The 18,202-nt window shown below is 37.5% G+C and overlaps 1 protein-coding gene across 14 annotated transcripts in view; it reads right to left on the reverse strand.

The window, feature by feature from the left end:
- SETD5 (SET domain containing 5) overlaps positions 1-18,202 on the reverse strand; it is an 84,648-nt gene that overhangs the window by 34,732 nt on the left and 31,714 nt on the right. For 2 of the 14 annotated variants that reach the window (XM_055342860.1, XM_055342858.1), the window contains exons 1-7: positions 7,286-8,058; positions 6,900-7,005; positions 6,365-6,573; positions 5,968-6,026; positions 5,296-5,474; positions 4,319-4,357; positions 448-690 (exon numbers count right to left, since the gene is read on the reverse strand). In XM_055342860.1, coding sequence (XP_055198835.1) covers positions 448-690; positions 4,319-4,357; positions 5,296-5,474; positions 5,968-6,026; positions 6,365-6,573; positions 6,900-7,005; positions 7,286-7,377 — 927 coding nt within the window. In that variant the 5' untranslated portion in view covers positions 7,378-8,058. Of the gene's footprint in view, positions 1-447; positions 691-4,318; positions 4,358-5,295; positions 5,475-5,967; positions 6,027-6,219; positions 6,261-6,364; positions 6,574-6,899; positions 7,006-7,285; positions 8,060-10,785; positions 11,011-11,170; positions 11,269-11,831; positions 12,019-14,674; positions 14,874-16,479; positions 16,540-18,202 lie in introns of those variants that run through there. The other 12 variants (XM_055342850.1, XM_055342854.1, XM_055342856.1 and 9 more) reach the window with 12 other exon arrangements.

Raw genomic sequence — 18,202 nt, forward strand, 5'->3', positions numbered from 1 at the left:
ATCAGTTTTTATTTTTTAATAATCACAAATTTTTTAATGATAAAAGCTTCTAGGAAGCAGGCTCTATCTAATGAACCGGTCACCTGGTCCCTCACAAAACACAAGAGAGATCATAGAAAAAGGTATGATTAAGATTTTAGTGGCTCTATATCTAATTCAAGAATGAGGAAGAACAAGCTTAACTTTCTATCAATCTTAAAAATTCATACTGAGGATGCATAAAACTTTCCTATTCGTATTTGTCTATTTTTAATTAATACTTTAAAAAAATAGGTATCCAGACAGTTTCTAATCACTACAACTTGCTTTTGGTTAAAGATGCTCAACAGCTGGCTAATTTGTTATTCTAAGGGGCTCATACATTTGAAAGAAATGATAATCCCATTATACACCCTCTTCCTAAGGGTCTCAACTACGTATAGGAGTCTTTTACCCTTTGATCCTTACCTGCATTTGGGAACCAATAACTGTATTATTACAGGCCAATTCAGTCTTATTAATAGTGTCTAAAATAGCAGGTTTGCCCACAAATTCCTTGCTAGAATGTAGATGTTGTTCAAGGGCGTTCTGTACATCTGCACTGTACTGATTAGTGAAAGCTTCTTCATACTGATCAGTCCATAGTCTTATCCGATTTTCCCATCCCTCAGTTGTATTCTCATCTAAATTCTGTGCTTCAGAAGGAGAATTCTGTAGAGAACAAAGGTCAGGTAGGTTAGGAGAATCCATGCATAAAAATGGGAGGAAAACAGGCTGAATTTCCAGAGAAAATTTATTTTCACTTGGCAGTTGGTGTGGCATAAAAGAGCAATGGCCTGGGAGTTAGGGGATCTGGCTTCTAATCATGGTTTCATTACCACTAAGATGTGAGGCATTGAATAACTTCTTAGACAAGCTTAGTTTCCTCATTAATTCAGGGAGAAATAAATTTGGATCATCACTGTGATTTTATGACCATTTTAAAATCACAGAAATAAATTTTGTTATCAGAAGAATGACATAAAGTTCATAAGAAAACCTTCATAAAAACAAACATAGATACCTCAAAAGATAGTTTAAATTTCAATGCTTATGAATATGTGTGTTAGTGTACCAATTCATATTATTCCACTACTCCCAAGAGAATATTTTTGGTTTTTTTTTTTGTGAATTATTTTTTCATTATACAATTAATACATGTTCATTCTGAAAATACACATGACCAAAATAAATAACCTGTAATCTCATTTCTAAGACAAAGCCATCATTTTGGTGTGCATCTTTCGAGTGCTCTATTTCTGACAGTTCAAACAGCTGCACCCTCAAGAGGTGAGGCAGGGGCAGGGGAGTGGGTAGATGGAGTGTAGAAAATGCTGAGAGGTACTTTGCTATACTTCTCTAGGAAAACCACTGCCCTCTATGGTGACAATACTGAGAAAAGATTATTATATCTCAACAACATTATCCTAAATAGACAGTTTTTATGTTTGAGATACAGAGACACAGCTTTAAGTCTGACACATGTTCTCCTCCATGGTGTTAAAGACTTAAAGTGTCATCAGAAAAACAAAACAAACACGGATAGTGATGATGTCATACCAGTGATGACTAGAAGAAAAAGATACCACAGTACCAAAGCTATTTGCAAATCCATGTCCATACTAAAGTTGCAAATATAGGCATAAGAAAATTAAATATACTTTCCATGAATGACACAGAAAACATTTATGTCTATTTTAACTGCTTTCTTTCACTTTTGTCCCACTGTTTTTGACTGTTGTCTACGATCCTTTCCCCAAGGAACAGGGAAATGAAAAGAAAAAATTAATGCCTTTATTTTCTACCCTTCTCATTGGAATCCAAAAGAATGAACAATACAAAAAGGGATCTAAGAAACACCTGCAGCCAACACACTGAGAACACAGTATCACCTGCTTGGGTATCAGGAGTAGCTAAGCAAAAGAAAAGTTCAAAACCTTAGATATAAGGGTGCTTAGGAGACTGGGGATTAGAGGTGCCCAAACAGTATTCCTAGGCTTAACCATTCAGTAGTGATCACTAAACCGATGGCTTACTACACTTAATGTATACTGGAAGCCACTGTTATTAGCTATTGTTTAGTAATACAACCCTGACTACTCTGCTGTCTCATTCTTCTGGGTATTCGAGACCGTAACTCAGTATGTTTAGAACATGGTTCCCAAGAAGAGGTGATTTTTGTCCCCAGGGGACATCTGCTAATACGTAAAGTCATTTTATCTATCTATCTATCTATCTATCTATCTATCTATCTATCTATCTATCTATTTATGATAGTCACAGAGAGAGAAAGAGAGAGAGAGAGAGAGAGGGAGGCAGAGACACAGGCAGAGGGAGAAGCAGGCTCCATGCACCGGGAGCCCGACGTGGGATTCGATCCCGGGTCTCCAGGATCGCACCCTGGGCCGAAGGCAGGCGCCAAACCGCTGCGCCACCCAGGGATCCCCGTAAAGTCATTTTTGATTACCATACCTGGGTGCATGTGTTACTGGCACCTAGTGGTTAACGGTAGTCTCCAATAGGCAAACTCTTTTGACTTTGGGATTAGAATCTAAATGGTAAATATTCTCCATCTTTATGGCTCTCAACCACATCTTTGTTGGTGCTCTTATTAATTAATAATTAATTCTGAGTACAAATTTGTAACCCTAATCAGAATTCTGATATAAGAATCGAACTGGGGGATCCCTGGGTTGCTCAGCAGTTTAGTGCCTGCCTTCGGCCCAGGGCGTGATCCTGGAGACCCGGGATCAAGTCCCACGTCAGGTTCCCTGCATGGAAGCCTGCTTCTCCCTCTGCCTGTGTCTCTGCCTCCACCCCCCCCACCCCCCTCTCTCTCATGAATAAAATCTTAAAAAAAAAAAATCAAACTGACTAGTATTTTTTTTATTATTTAAATTTTAGGATGCCATAGGAGAATCTGTCAACATCTTGAAAATGCAAGCAATATTTACATATAGAGAGATTTATAAGTAGTTTTCTGGGGCAGCCAGGCAATAGCCTTCAAAAGGTTTTGGATATTTGGAGGCAAGTTACAACAGTTAGCTGATAAAAGAGAAAAAGGCTTAACAGCTGGGATCAGGGCTATGTCTGCCCCATAAGTTTGAGTAAGGTCCCCTCTAAGCAAATGAGACAAAAATAATGGGGGCAGTTAAGGCAAATGTAATCTCTTACAGGAGACAGATCCAGCAAAAAAAAAAAAAAATAACAAGTTCTATTCCAAGACATCCAGGACATGTTCTTGGGCTCTAAGTCCTCTCTCATTACTTTTACAATCTGTTTATGGGTATATGCTACATGAAGCCTTCAAATTTTAGATAAAGTGCCACCTGTGATCTTTGTTAATATCAGTTACATTGGTGTTCTGTATATACTTATGTATATTAATCTTTATAAAGCTTTTCCTTACTAAAAGATTTTAATGTTTATGCCATATAACCGTCAACAGCAAAGATCCTGCTTTTCATCATTTACATTTAGGGACAGGAATGCTTATAGAATTCAATTCAATCTTAATTCTAAGTAAATGTTTTGAAGCCATAAGTAATGAATTGGGAGCCATGCTGTCCTCCTACATATACATAGGTAAAGAAGATACTAGACAGTATAATCAAATCTCTTTTGGGCAAACTGTTCTTTACTACCCAGTACCTAAAAGTCCTTTTAAACCACTGCACATAACTTCTCAATTCTTCAACCACTACCCAGTATCACCTTGTAAGCTCTTTCATTTGATAACTGAAGAAAAGAAACACTAGCACCATATAAATTTTATATACCAAACAGATATGCCAGGAAACAAAACAAAACAAAAAACAGTTCAAAACTAAGTAATTCCAGTAAGAGTAATTCCTATAATACTACTTTCCTAACTGATGAAATTTATCCTTCCAACTGTTGAGTAAAGCCCACATGGTACTAGGGTGGGTGCACAAGAGATCCTGTATCACCAGAAAAACCTCAATCCTGAGGTTGAGGCCAATTACAACGACAGAACACATCAGCCTCATTTTGTTTGGTAAACGTCACTTACCCCTCCCTGACTGTCCCCACCCCAGAAAAGCAGCTAATAATGAAAAACTAGTAAATGAAGGCTGATTACAGAAAGGGAAAATATTTCAGAAAATGGCCAAGAAAACCTACTTTAGAGAAAGCCTCTATGAATACTGAATGGCAACAATTACAAACTAGCAAAAAGCAGAGTCCAAGATTCCCAGACCATCAATGTCAGGAAAGAAGCTGACCAAAATGCAAGATCACAGTGAAGTAAAACACAGCATCAGGGAAGAATACCCCTTACCTTCATCCGCAAGGACTTCCGGGATCCCTCTCGAAATGCCTATCCCAAAGAGGAAAACAAGTAGAACAAAACAAAACTTGGTACCAAGAATGACAGTTATACCTATCTGAGACTAAAACTAAAGCAAGAACTAGTGTTTTAGTCTGTCCCCTTTTTCCTAGGTAATAAATACAATGGAATCCCCCACACTATTATCAAGAATAAGGGTAGCTCAAGGCCAGTGAACTTTGAGGCTAATTCTAACACTTTCCATGGTGAAACTAGGTAATTAACAGGGAAGAGCATGCATCACTTAAATCCTATATGCACTCCTGACACTAAAAGAAAAAGTAAATAAAAATATTTCGTAAGGTTGCAGATTTACCAGTTTTGAAATTAAGAAGGAAATAAAGACCAATCCCCTTAACAAGGGGTGGACAAGTCACCTAGGAGCAACAATGTTGCCATGATGGGGAAGAAAGAACACAAAACAGAAGAGGTTTCTCCTGGAGACTTTTTAGTTGAGAATAAGGAAAGTGACCACAACACTCTGGAAGCCTAGATCATTCAAGAGATGCTTCCTAACTTTTTTGAAACAAGGAAAAAACAATCAACCCAATGACATGATGTGGGCATGTACCAGGACAAGAATATCAGACCGTGCCTTGGGACTGAGGAGGTAGGGAGATAATGAAGGATAGTGGAAGCCTAGACTGGAGGCTGCAGCACATATGGGCTTGGCCAGGTGGGGCTGGGATTTCATACCTGGGATGGGGTTTGGAGTAGAAGAAACTTTGTGCCAGTTGTGATGGTATGAAGTGGCAGAAGAGAGGTTGGTCTACATGTTCACAACAAAGATTAGCCGATTTTTGCAAGCAGAGCAAAAGTGGCCCTTCAAAACATCTGGATCAAACTTAAGAGAATTTTGGTGCCTTCTTGGTCCAAAATTTGGGCTATTTCAGATATATTTCTCTTTAAGATACTTTTACCCTCCATACCTTGATTTTCTTCGTCTTTGCTGCTGCACGACCCTTTTCTGGACTCTTCTTCCGCTTCTTGGGTTTGGTTCTTCTAACAGTTAAGGTGATGCTTGTAGGTGTGTGCTGTGTTGCTGTGTACAACACAGTGGAGGGAGAAAGCTCCTCATCCCAGCTTTCTGTTGCACTGCTATCCCCACCTGAAAAGAAAGTTATTTCATAGTCACATGTTGTGCAAACAGCATCAAAAGTGCATTAAAAACAGCTTATTCCTTTATCTTTACTCCTTTCCGTTATTCAGGAAGTCATAACTTCCATTAACTTTGTCATATGTAGAACATATTCCTTATGAAAATAAGAGTCTGTCTGCATCAAGCATAGAAACCCTGGTCTATATTGTATATATTTACCCCTTGACTGAGTTCCCTCAATGTGTAACACACGAGAAGGATCTGGGTTTTTTATTTGGTGTGTGTGCTCACAAGGAATATTTTGATTGCTCTGGGGCTAAGATATTGTTTCTGGATACATTAATTCACAACAAGAGAATTAAACAGTAGTTGTGAGAGAACTGCTTTCTTTTCCATGAAGAGCTAGCGATCACGGAGATTTACAGGAGTTCTTGAGAGGATTATTTAAATCACAAAATATTTATCTGTCAAAATAGATGGGCCCAACCCATTTTTGGCTCACCTGATATGTTGTCCTGCTTCCGCCGATGAAGTCTAATAACCTTCCCCCTGCTCATTCCCCTAAAGAGGGAAAATAAACTTAAAGTAGTCCTTCCGACAGCATGCAGCACATTGTCGCACACATGGGAGAAGTGTCTCTGCATATACTACCCCCTTCCTCCCACCTACCAAATGTTTCCAGGACATTAAATTTCATATCAAATTCAATAGCTTTAACATCAATCTCTCATTCCTTGTTGTCAGCAATTCTCACCTAGTGCAGAGAATTCGAGCCAAGGAGCACTAAGGAATCATCTACATTAACAAACACAAGAAAGAATACTTTGAGCTTTTCCCTACTAATAAGAAACCCTAATCCCAGCAACCCAGGCTTGAACTGAGATGGAGCATGATCTTACCTGCACTTGTCACAGTTGAGAAGGAAGCCATCCTGAGAAAGACCACAAGGACACCAGGTAGGAACAGTCTCTCCTTCAGAGTTCGGGCTGTCTCCACAGCGTTCCTCTACGGGCGACGGCAGGCCATTCAGGTCAGAACGAGGGATGATCGTCTGGACAGGGGGAGAAGCAGGAGGTGTCGGAGGAGGAGGGGCTCCGTAATTATGATCCTGAAAATAAGATTTTTTAAATCAACAGTGTCCAAACACTGGCCCCTCTCTCCCCTAAAGTATGGTACATATGGAAAGAAAGAAGAAAGTAGTACCCTTTGTTTTTTGGCTTCAACCAGGAAAGTGATAAAACAAAATGCCAAGGTCAACTGGGACATAAAAACAAGAACAATGATGCAGGGCTAGACGTCCGCTGGAGGCAGGGAAGTGCAAAAGGGGCAACTTCGTCATGCTGCATATAAACATTTCAAGAAAGTCACAATGTATAAGAATGGATTACACTCCAGGAAGATCACTGCTCTGGAGAGAAACAAATGCATACTCACAGCATAAGGCAGTCCTCGACACCCATGCCTCTGAGTGGTCCCATAATTATGAGTGGAATACACGCTCTTCTCATTAACTGCTGGACTAGCCTCCACAGATTCAGGGCTGCACAAAGGCGAAAAGCAATGCATGATAGCATAACACCTAATCTTCCCTTAAACTAAGACTTTAACTTCCCATGCTAACCCCGCCTCTTTCCACAACCACCAGCCACTAGAATAAGAGAAGGAACTCAGTGAAACAATCTGATTAACATAACTAGGCCTATAAATAACAGGAGCGTTATTAAATGTGGATTTGTGTGTAACATGAAGCCAGTACAGGCAGATGTCTCAAGGCAGGCACCTGGAATACAAGGTGTCCCTAATGACAAACACAAACGTACCAGCTGAGCAGGGAGTTTCCCCTAGAGAAGCCACTCTGGGCTGGTTTAGACTCAGAACTATTCTTCTTAATTGGATCTCTTAATACTTCCATGAAACCTCACATGACATTTGCAGTGAGTGAGATGATGAAAGTGCCTTCTGCACTGCCCCAGGGACCAGGCCCTCTTCCATTCACTACCAAGACAGGATACCCTGAAGAAAGTACAGGTAAAAACAACGGCATCTTATATTTATCATACCTCTCATCTTGATGAACACCCAAACACCTTATTAGAGTAATAATTTCTCATCCACCAATGACATGCAAGCATATCACGGACACAATTACTTAACAGCTGCATGGTAATACCACAGAACTTCAAAATAATCAAAACTGTACTCAGAGTCTTATTGTCCATTGACAAATAATAAAAGTTGTGGCTACCATTCTGGATTGCCCATTATTTTCTAGGTGCTCTTATCTATGTTAATTCATTTACTCTGCAACTAGTAAACACGGTAAATAGCACCCCATTTTTACAGAAGAAGTTGAGGTGGTGAGATTACCAAAGTCCATACAGTGACAGAGCCAGAATTTGAAATAACGTCTAACTCCAAATCCTATGCTCTTTCAACTATGCCTAACTGGTTTGGAAAACCAGGGTAACATTCTATCTTTAGAGAAAATCTTAAGAAAATTTAAGTAACCAGGCTTATTGAGAAGCTTGGTTTAGTATCTTTTCATACCCTCATTAAGTGGAAAGCAAACTGTTCAAGTATAATTTATTAATATAAAAAAATTATAAATGTTCAAATTTATAAATATAAATTTAAGCCTTTACTTGATAATAAAAAGGCATAGCTAACAAAGGACAAAATACAAGTTTTTTTTTTTTTTCCAAAATACAAGTTTTTGGGGAAAAAAAGAACTTTTAACTGTGACTGTTACCTGGTTAAGTTTTAGGGAATTCTGAAAGATAATTAAGGAATGCAACTGTATGACTTTGCCGAACTCAATAAAGGATTATCTGGCATTTAAATTAACTAGAACAGAGATTCACAAATTAGAAACCCCAAACACATATACACCTCAGCCTTAGAGATCGGTCTTTTAGGAAATCAAGTAATGCATAGTTTGCATTAAGGAACATATGCTTTTCCTGCCTGGAAGTCTAGTATACAATACACAGTACTTGGCAGGAATAAAGTGTGCAGTTCAATGTGGTGCAATGTCAGCTGAGAAGTGAGGGATAAAAGAAAATTCTGAGATATATCCAACTCACCCAGTTATATGCTCCAAAACTGTGAGAAGGGATCTTATTAATAACAGCAAAGGTAATTTCTAGGTGAAGAAGAACTTTAGACATAGGAAAGTATTCTGTTAGTGAAGTGCATGCATTTTATTCTTTTAGAGTGTCTGCAAGATGGGAACTGGAGTGGGGTACATCAAGAATGCAGGTCAGTATTCTTGAGAAAAGATGATCTGACATGGCTCACTGAGAGGCAATCAGCTCTGAGTATTAGGAAACAGGTGGGGTTTCCTAAATGAAACTGACGGCAAACAAGCATTAATAAAATGAAGGTAGAATTTAGTTTCTATGATGGACAGTTAAGAGAAAGTAATAACTTTCAACATTGTTAATTCACTTAATAAACAAGTATTCCAAGAAAGCTACATATATATTTTATATAAGAGATTTTGTACCACTGAACACATGGGGTGAAACATGGCAGCTGTTTATTAGAAATGGAATTTTTTTGGACGGGATAAAGGAAAGTGGCATGAAATAAAAGATGGCCATGGAGATGGAGCTATGTTGGTTGTATCTTACCCATCTCCAAACTGGGTAAATATGAACATATGCACTTCATGTGCAAGTCTAGGGAATAAAAATAAAATGTATATTGTGGAGGTTAAAAGGCCATCCCACTGGAAAATACTTTCTCATAAAGCACAGCATTTAACATCTTGCTATGCGTGCCAAATATTAAAATTTAAGCTCATATCTTTTGATGAGGAAACTACAATATCCATACAGGCTATTAATTAAATAGTTACACGCTGACAGATAACTACACTATATCCTACGATATACTTGACATATATATCAACTCTTACCTATGTTTCAAAATATGGATTAAAATTTGGAATATTAAGATTGCATTTCCTTATTAGCCAACCATTTTATGCAAATGTAATTATAGCCTACGTTTGAACTGCTATGACAGTTGGGTATATACAAAGAAGCCATGCTTACAACAGATAAGGCACTGATTGTGTTTTAAATACAACATGCAACCAGCTGCAATAATGCTACCTCTTGGAAAATATCTGAAATTCTTTTATGGCAGAATTATAAATTCAGAAAAATCCTTGCTTTTATTGTTTTATCTAGAAGTTCTCCTACAAATACTTAAAAAATGCATAATGCATACTGTTATCAGATTTAAAATCCCGTAAGGTCTAGGTCCCTTACTCAATTGAGTATGTTGCCCTTCATACCAAGTTTAATCTTAGAGTACCTGAAACAGTGGAATATGCATGACAGTGGAATATGCATGGTGAAACATTAACAAATATCATCTAAAATGTAACAGAATGGTACATAAGCCAATTGGTGACATTCTCTTGCTTTGTAGAAATACTAAGCGAGTAACGATAAATACTAAGCGAGTAACGATATAATTAGTTATAACAACATTATTAAAAATCTGTCAAGAAATCAGATGAAAATGTTTCAGAAAATAGAAACATTGTAGTCAAATTTTTAGGCCAAAAGTCTACAAATACTTTTGGACTCCCTAGCAGCATTTACGGGTGGTCATCTCTGCACTCTAGGAAAAACACCAGTTTTAAGAACAATTGCTTTAGGCTTTTTTCTCTACTAGTCCCAAAGTCAGTGATTTAATCTCTGTTGAAATTTCTCACAAATGTTAATGCTATCTCCCTGTGTAGTTTGTTAGTCAATCCATGTAAGAGGTAGTGGTTGACTTTATAAAAATCTATTAACACTATATAATTATAGTTCCTAATGCAAGATTTTTTAAGTATTTGGGAAATAGCTGTAGACTTGGAAGTCTCAGCTACCAGCATAACTAAATCTATTTGGCATGCAAAAAAATAAAAACAAAACAAAACAGAAAAAAAAGCCCTGGAAGGAACACAATTCCACCCTTCCCATCCCCCACCCTCCATCGTCCTTTTTATATGGGAATAAGGCCAAAAACTTTCAGTTCTAGCCTACCCCAGAATATAGTATACTGCTTCTTGGGGTAGCTTCATTTTAAGTCTTCCTCTTTAAGGAAGACAATAGACAGTTAAGTAATCCTAGGTGGCTTTGTGAAGAAAGTATACATGCTCTTTACTATATTCTCAGTGTTAAGGAAGAAAACCACTATTAACCAGGGATGCAGTTGAACCCAGAGCTCTGGTACAGTTGCTTTGCTTTGCTGAAGGGGAAAGAATCCCCAGGGACTATGAAAATGGCAAGAGAAACAGGGGAATTAGAGCAACACCCACCTCACTCAAGAAGTGGCTGTGGGATCAAGAGTCTGAACTGGACCTGAACATATTCAAAACACCAGGATTTTTCCAGCCCAGACCCTAATCCCTGGTACTGCCTGGAATAGACTTGGCTTCTGGGGGTGTGCTGCCCCCTAGGCCCCTTGGGTCTCTTTCGCTGGACTTTCACATCCTGGTGTAGTGCCACTTCGTCTTGAAAGGTAGGGGGCTTCCACTTCCTTTCTGTAAGCAAGGAAGATTGGGTACAAGGGAGGTAAAAGGACAAGAGGGGGAATCTGTGAGCAGGGGGAATCTTGGACAACTTAAAAGAGAAGGGATACAAAAGGCTAAAATTTTTTAAACTGTGAATAATAATATATAAAGTTTTATAATGAAGGCCTACCTTCATTGCCATTTGGTATTTAAATTCTTCAAGAATTGAGAGTCTATTTTAGGGATTGGGCTTTTCGACAAACTCTGAATTCCTAAAGCTGCTCTTAGCTGAAAAAAAAGTTTGGTACCACTGATTTTGAAGGTCCTCTTTCTAGGCAATGAATATTATATAAAAACAGATGACACTGCTTTCAATGTTTTCTACCCCAATAATCAGAAGTTTTAAGTAACCTGCCCATATAAAGTTTTAGCCCCTTTACTCTACAACAGTGAGAAGTACATAGGAAGAGGCCTTCAAGGAAAATCAGTTGGAGAGAATTTCTCTTTATCTCCATTCATCAATAATCATTAACTCTACAGAAGCAGGTAGTGACACCTACTTTATTTCAATCTTCCCCACCCATCAAAACAAATGAGGATGTAATCACTACTGTGCAAATTTAATTCAATTATATCATTTACTAAGAACCCCCCCTCCCCTAATTCTTTCCTCCCCTTTCTAACTCTTTTTTTACCCTCCAGCTTCTATGGGCAAAAAGGGAAAGGTCTAATGTCATTTAGAGTGGGCTAGGCTTGGGTTTAGAAAATATTGCATACTTATTAGAGGCCCATAAGAAAGTTATTTCCATACAAACTGGTAACACATCTACTACCCAGAAAGTAGCACTTACTCTGATCCAGCAGCCATATCTGAGTAGGATGTATCTGGTGTGGTGACTCCCAGAGGGATTGCAATGCTCATGACGTCCAATGCAGCAGAGAGTGGAAATCACGGGGTCCAATTAATGGAGACTGGCCACTCTGAGAGTGGGGGTGAGCTGCACAGCCTTAACCAACATGTTATGGACATGAGGAATCCTGCCACAGAAAAGGAAAATATCTAATAACCAGACAGTTTGTCAAATTTATCCTAAATGCTACTGAATATTTTTCCATTTTATTTATTTTTTTTAAGAAAAGATATATATATTTAATTTGAGAGAGAAAAAGATCGAGTGAGCACAAGTGAGGGAGGGACAGAGGGAGAGAGAGAATCTTAAGCAGACTTCCTGCTAAGCATGGAGCCCGATGTGGGGCTCTATCCTACAACCCTAAGATCACAACCCGAGCCAAAACCAAGAGTCAGATGCTCAACAGAGTGAGCCACCCAAGTATCCCTATTTTGCCATTTTAAAAATAAGTCTTTTAAATGATAAATATAAAACAAGTACAGCAAAGGGTCTACACATTATCCTATTTTCTTGTATACTGCCTTAGTATGTATGTATGTATGTATTTATTGCATTAGTGTTTTAAAACATGAGGTAACAAAAGTTATGCTTACTTTTCATTTGTTTTATTTATTTTTTAAAAAGATTTTATTTATTTTTTCATGAGAGACACAGAGAGAGGCAGAGACACAGGCAGAGGGAGAAGCAGGCTCTACTCAGGGAGCCCAACATGGGACTTGATCCCAGGACTCCAGGATCACGCCCCCGGCCGAAGGCAGGCGCGACACCACTGAGGCACCCAGGGATCTCCCTCTATTTCTATTTTTAATTTTTTTCTTTTTAGCTAAAGGGGAAGTATAGTCTGTGTAGCTCACTAGTCAAGTACATTTCCATCATTTAACAACTGCTTAAACAAAATTTTTTAGCAGCCTAGGACCTATATAAGTTTCAATGTATAGGATAGTAAATAGAAATATCAAAGTTTAACTAAATTCTTTAGCAATTAAAGACCTTCATTTAGAGGCTCTTGGCTTGCTCAATTGGTGGAACATGCTACTCTTGATCCTGTGGTCATGAGTTCAAGCCCCATGCTGGGTGTAGAGCTTACTTAAAAAACAAAAAAGCAAGCAAGCAATATCTTCATTTAAGTTTTTTTTCCCCTTAGGTCACAAATAAATGCAATTTTACCAGCAACCAACAAAGTTATTTCTTCTATATTAAATATGATAAAAGATATGTTTACATACAGTTGTTCTTATTGTCTTTTTGTGTCACAGAACACTCTTTTCTTCCTTTGAAATCATTTTATTTTAACCATAAGTTTCGGAGAAGATGCAACAGTCTTAACTATATTTGTGAGGCCATATCCACTGCTAGGTATAAATAAAAACATATAGATTAGTTTCATGATAAAGATTAGGAAATTTTCTATGGAAAAGCAGTGAGGATACCCTGAGTTGCTGATCATAACCAGTGGAAATTTGGGAACAGAAGGACTCAAAAACTACTAAAGTGTAAGAAATCCATTAGAAGTATAAAAGTACAAAAAATGTATAAAAGTACAGTAAGAGAGTAGGGTGCCTGGCTCCCTTACTACAGCATGTGACTCTTGATCTTGGAATTATAAGGTTGAGCCTCAAGTTAGGTGTAGAGATCACTTAAAAATAAAATCTTCAAGGGGTGCCTGGGTGGCTCAGTTCTCTAAAAGTCTAATTCTTGATTTTGGTTCAGATCATGATCCCAGAGTCTAGAGACTGAGCCCTACATCAGGCTCCATGCTGATTTTCTCTCTCTCCCTCTCTCTCAAAAAAAAAAAAAAAAAAAAAAAAAAAACCTTAAAAAAAAGAGTATATTAAGAGATTTGGAGGTATGGTGTAAAGGGGGAAATTTTACTATTTTACATTAGTGGTTTTATATTAAACTATTAAAAGAATGAAACCAGAAGCATTTTATGTGGAAAAAAAGTCTGTGTGAATGTTAAAAGCCTAGATTAATAAAGATTTTTGCAAAAAGTCTACAGAAAGAGTTGTGATTGATATGCTGATTCATCTTAAGACAGGAGAAAAATCAAACAACTACTTATGTTAGAGATTTTTAATGAAAAGTATGTGATACTAAGTCAATCCAAGGAATTAATACAAATTTTAAGTGACAGACCACATAAGATGCTTAAATCATATTTTGATATATGAAGCAAAGCAACATAAGAAAACCAATTGTGAACAGTGAGTAAAGCCAAGCTTTTAAAGAACACATAAAGAGAATATTACTCTTTTGTGTTATTTTAGAATACTGGAAACAGCTATAAACTAAGCAGCCCTCCCTGGCACCTACACTTTGCAAAGAGCTGGATCTCATCAAGATCTAGGACTCTTCAAATCTGGGTGAAGGCAAAACACCGGTTCCTATACAACTGGAGGCAACACACTGCTAGACTTTGGACTAAAAATGAAAAAAGGCAAATTTTCCTATTGTTTCTTCACAGCTTACAAAAGAAGTGACTAATATAACTCTTTGGATCCATCTGACACGGAAAATATTTCCTTTCCCTAACAATATATCCATACAGATTTAGGCAGTACATCCTTTACCTCTGGGAAATTGAAATAAAATATACAAATAATAGAAGAGAATACTTATCAAATAAGCTCAGAAAAATAGTTAAATATTGGGTATTGTTGGTTACAACTCTTCCTCTAATTTAGTATCACTCTGTAACTTGAACTAAAAAGAAAAAAAAAAAAACCAAAATCCCAGAAGCTGTCTGGCTTGATAATCAAAACACAGTCTGATAATAATCATACCTCTCTTAAATATAGGAATCCCAATTACATGTTACATTTTCAGTAAAGGATAAAAAAAGTTATTCAACATGGGATCCCTGGGTGGCGCAGCGGTTTGGCGCCTGCCTTTGGCCCAGGGCAGATCCTGGAGACCCGGGATCGAATCCCACGTCGGGCTCCCGGTGCATGGAGCCTGCTTCTCCCTCTGCTGTGTCTCTGCCTCTCTCTCTCTCTCTGTGTGACTATCATAAATAAAAATAAAAAAAAATAAAGTCTTGAGTCTGTCATGCAAGAGAACAATATTTAAAAAAAAAAAGTTATTCAACACATTAAAAAGCCTTTATCATAGCTATTACTATTCTATGCCCATAAAAAAAAGTAGGCTTCTAGAAGAAAGGCAACTTATAAACTTAAGCTGATAATTATTTTTCGGAGTAATCTAAGTAATCTAAAAAAAAAAATACTAAAAGGAAAAAATGGGAAAATTATTACAGATAATATTTCCTTAATGAGTATATAAATGATTAACATATTCCTTACTGAAATCTCAAACCAGCTAATTTGGAGACCTGATAAATATAAGAAACATTAACCACTTAACTATGAATTTCTTGTTCATGAATTCTTCCATCTTTCTTTTATCTAGTTTTGTAGGACTCTTCCTCTCTTCTGATAAAAACAATTATTACAGATTAGCATGACCATCTTCTAAATAATGCATTCACATCATGTGATGAGCATAAGGGAGGAAGGCAGCACCTGATGTAATAATAAGCACTGGGTGTCACATGCAACTGAAAAATCACTAAATTCTACCTCTGAAACTACTACACTGTATGTGAACTAAAATTTAAATAAAATCTTGAAAATAAAAAAATAAATCAAGCTTTCACAATATTAGGCTTCTTAATACAAAAAATGTTAAAACGATATTTCTCATATAACCCTGAGAATTGTTCCTTCCCTAAATAATACTCTGCAAAATGTAGCTATTAAAATATTAACTGAAGACTTTGTTTTAAAAGATTTTATTTACTTATTCATGCGAGACACACAGAGAGAGACAGAAACATAGGCAGAGGGAGAAGCAGGCTTCCTGCGGAGCCCAAAGCGGGACTCAATCCTAGGACCGTGGGATCAAAATCTGAGCCAAAGGCACTCAACCACTGAGCCACCTAGGTGCCCCTTAACTGAAGACTTTTTAACATATCATCTATATGCAACATTTTACTACAATTACTCTAGTTTTACAAGCCAACAGACTCTGAGTATAGTTTACCAAACTTAGTAGTACAGAATTTATTAACTTACACATAATTTGGAGAGGTGCGTCCTAGAGTGAGAAGTTGTGTCTCTAGGTGAAACAATTTCAAGGTATCTTTTACTTGTTAAATTTTTTGTCTCTTTCTACCAGAATATAAACTCTCTGAGGACAAGATTTTTGTGTTTTATCCTCTGTATACTTCCAATGTTTAGAATAGGGCCTGGCACGGGATGCCTGGGTGGCTCAGTGGTTGAGCGTCTTGCCTTTGGCTCAGGTTGTGATCCTTGCCAAAGTCCTGGGATTGAGTCCTGCATCAGGCTCCCCATGGTAAGCCTGCTTCTCCCTCTGCCTATGTCTCTGCCTCTCTCTGTGTGTCATGAATAAATAAATAAAATCTCAAAGAAAAAAGAAGAGAAGAGAAAAGAAAAGAATTGTACCTGGCATAAAGCAAGTGTTTGAGAATGCTTGCTGAATGAATTATCACCATTTATTTCAGCATATGATTTTAACATCCATTACAATATAAAAATTAAAACAAATGTAAAGGATTTGACTTAGTCACCTTTTTATAGACCTCCAAATATGAAGTCCCCCAAAATTATCTGCCAGTAGCTCTGAAGACCTAGAAAGAGTTGAGACACAGATTAGTACAGAAAGAAGTAACAAAATGGACACAAAGAATAGAATTATATGGAATATTTTCTTTTTATTCTTTAAAAGAGAGAGAGCAAGCAGGTATATGCATGAGTAGGGGTGAGGGGGGAGTGGGGCAGAGGGAGAGACAATCTTAAGGAGGCTCCACACTCAGCAAGGAGCTCAGTGCAATGTGGGGCTTGATCTCACAACCCTGAGATCATACATGAGCTGAAATCAGAGTCAGAAGCTTAATACCACCACCCAGGTGCCCCAAATTATATAGGATATTTTAACAGTAATTTATTTCATTTCTACATATTGCCTTGTTAACTATCCTATGTTTCATTTAGTACTCTATTTTTGTCCTTTAACCATGATATACTATTTTTGTATAAAGCCAAAACCTAAAAAAAGAATGGAAAAGGAAATTGTCTTTATTAGACTTAAGTGGAAAATATTATGTCACTGGGTAATCCTGTTCTTCAAATGAGAATTTTCTCCCATTTCCCAAGGGATTCCTTCTGATCTCTCCTAGGAGGTACTTCTCCTCCACAACTCCCAAATTCAGAGCCATTTCTTTAACCAAATGTCAAGTTTACTACTCTCCAGTCTGACAAGGACATCACCTATTAAAGTATTAATCCATATTATTTCTCCCCTTCCCCTACTTTCATCAAATCGATCCTCTGTCCTACTTAAAAAAAAAAAAAGACAATTGGGAGTCAATTCTACTTGTGAGACACTCCATAAAAGAATATGTGGGAAAAAAAATATGTGGAAAAAGAGAGCCTTAATTAACTTTCTACCCTCCAAAAAGTAAAAGATAACAGGTGATTTTGGGGGGCAAAAAGTCAGCTTTTTAAAAGATTTTATTTATTTATTCATGAGACACAGAGAGTGAGAGAGGCAGAGACACAGGCAGAGGGAGAAGCAGGCTCCCATGCAGGGAGCCCGACATGGGACTTGATCCTGGGTCTCCAGGATCACGCCCTGGGCTGAAAGCGGCGCTAAACTGCTGAGCCACCTGGGCTCCCCCAAAAAGTCAAATTTAACATTAGCCAAAATAGGGAATTAATAGCTAAATGTTAACGTATGTATTATGTATATGAAAAGAGCTGTTTTGGGGATTCCAGTTATCAAGCAATAGAGAGGAATGTACTTTTATGTCAATATTTTGTGGGCTTCTAATTTACAAAAAATTGGAAAATAAACTATTCCTTATTTTTTTAAAAACAAGATTTTTATTTAATTGACAGAGAGAGAGAATATGAACAGAGGGAGGGGCAGAGAGAGAGAGACAGAGATAGAGGGAGAAACGGAATCCGAGCTTAGCATGGAGCCCAACCCAGGGCGCCATCCCAGGGCCCTGAGATGATGACCTGAGTAGAAGGCAGACACTTAACCAACTGAGCTACCCAGGCGCCCCTAACTATTCTTTAGAAACAACTTTAAAAGAGCATGCTCAGAATTACTATAAAAATAAAAGGTATGAAGGTAACAACCAAAGGAAGAATAAAAAAACAAACCAAGAAGTAGACTCCTTTAGCAACAACAAATAAGAAAGAAGGTAAAAAAAATGCCAAAAAGAAAAAGAGAACTAAATATATGGATGTACAGCAGGGGGAAAATGAATGTATCAGAATTTCAAT

The sequence above is a fragment of the Nyctereutes procyonoides genome, unplaced genomic scaffold (assembly GCF_905146905.1).
Source record: "Nyctereutes procyonoides isolate TBG_1078 unplaced genomic scaffold, NYPRO_anot_genome, whole genome shotgun sequence".
Classification (NCBI taxonomy): domain Eukaryota; kingdom Metazoa; phylum Chordata; class Mammalia; order Carnivora; family Canidae; genus Nyctereutes; species Nyctereutes procyonoides.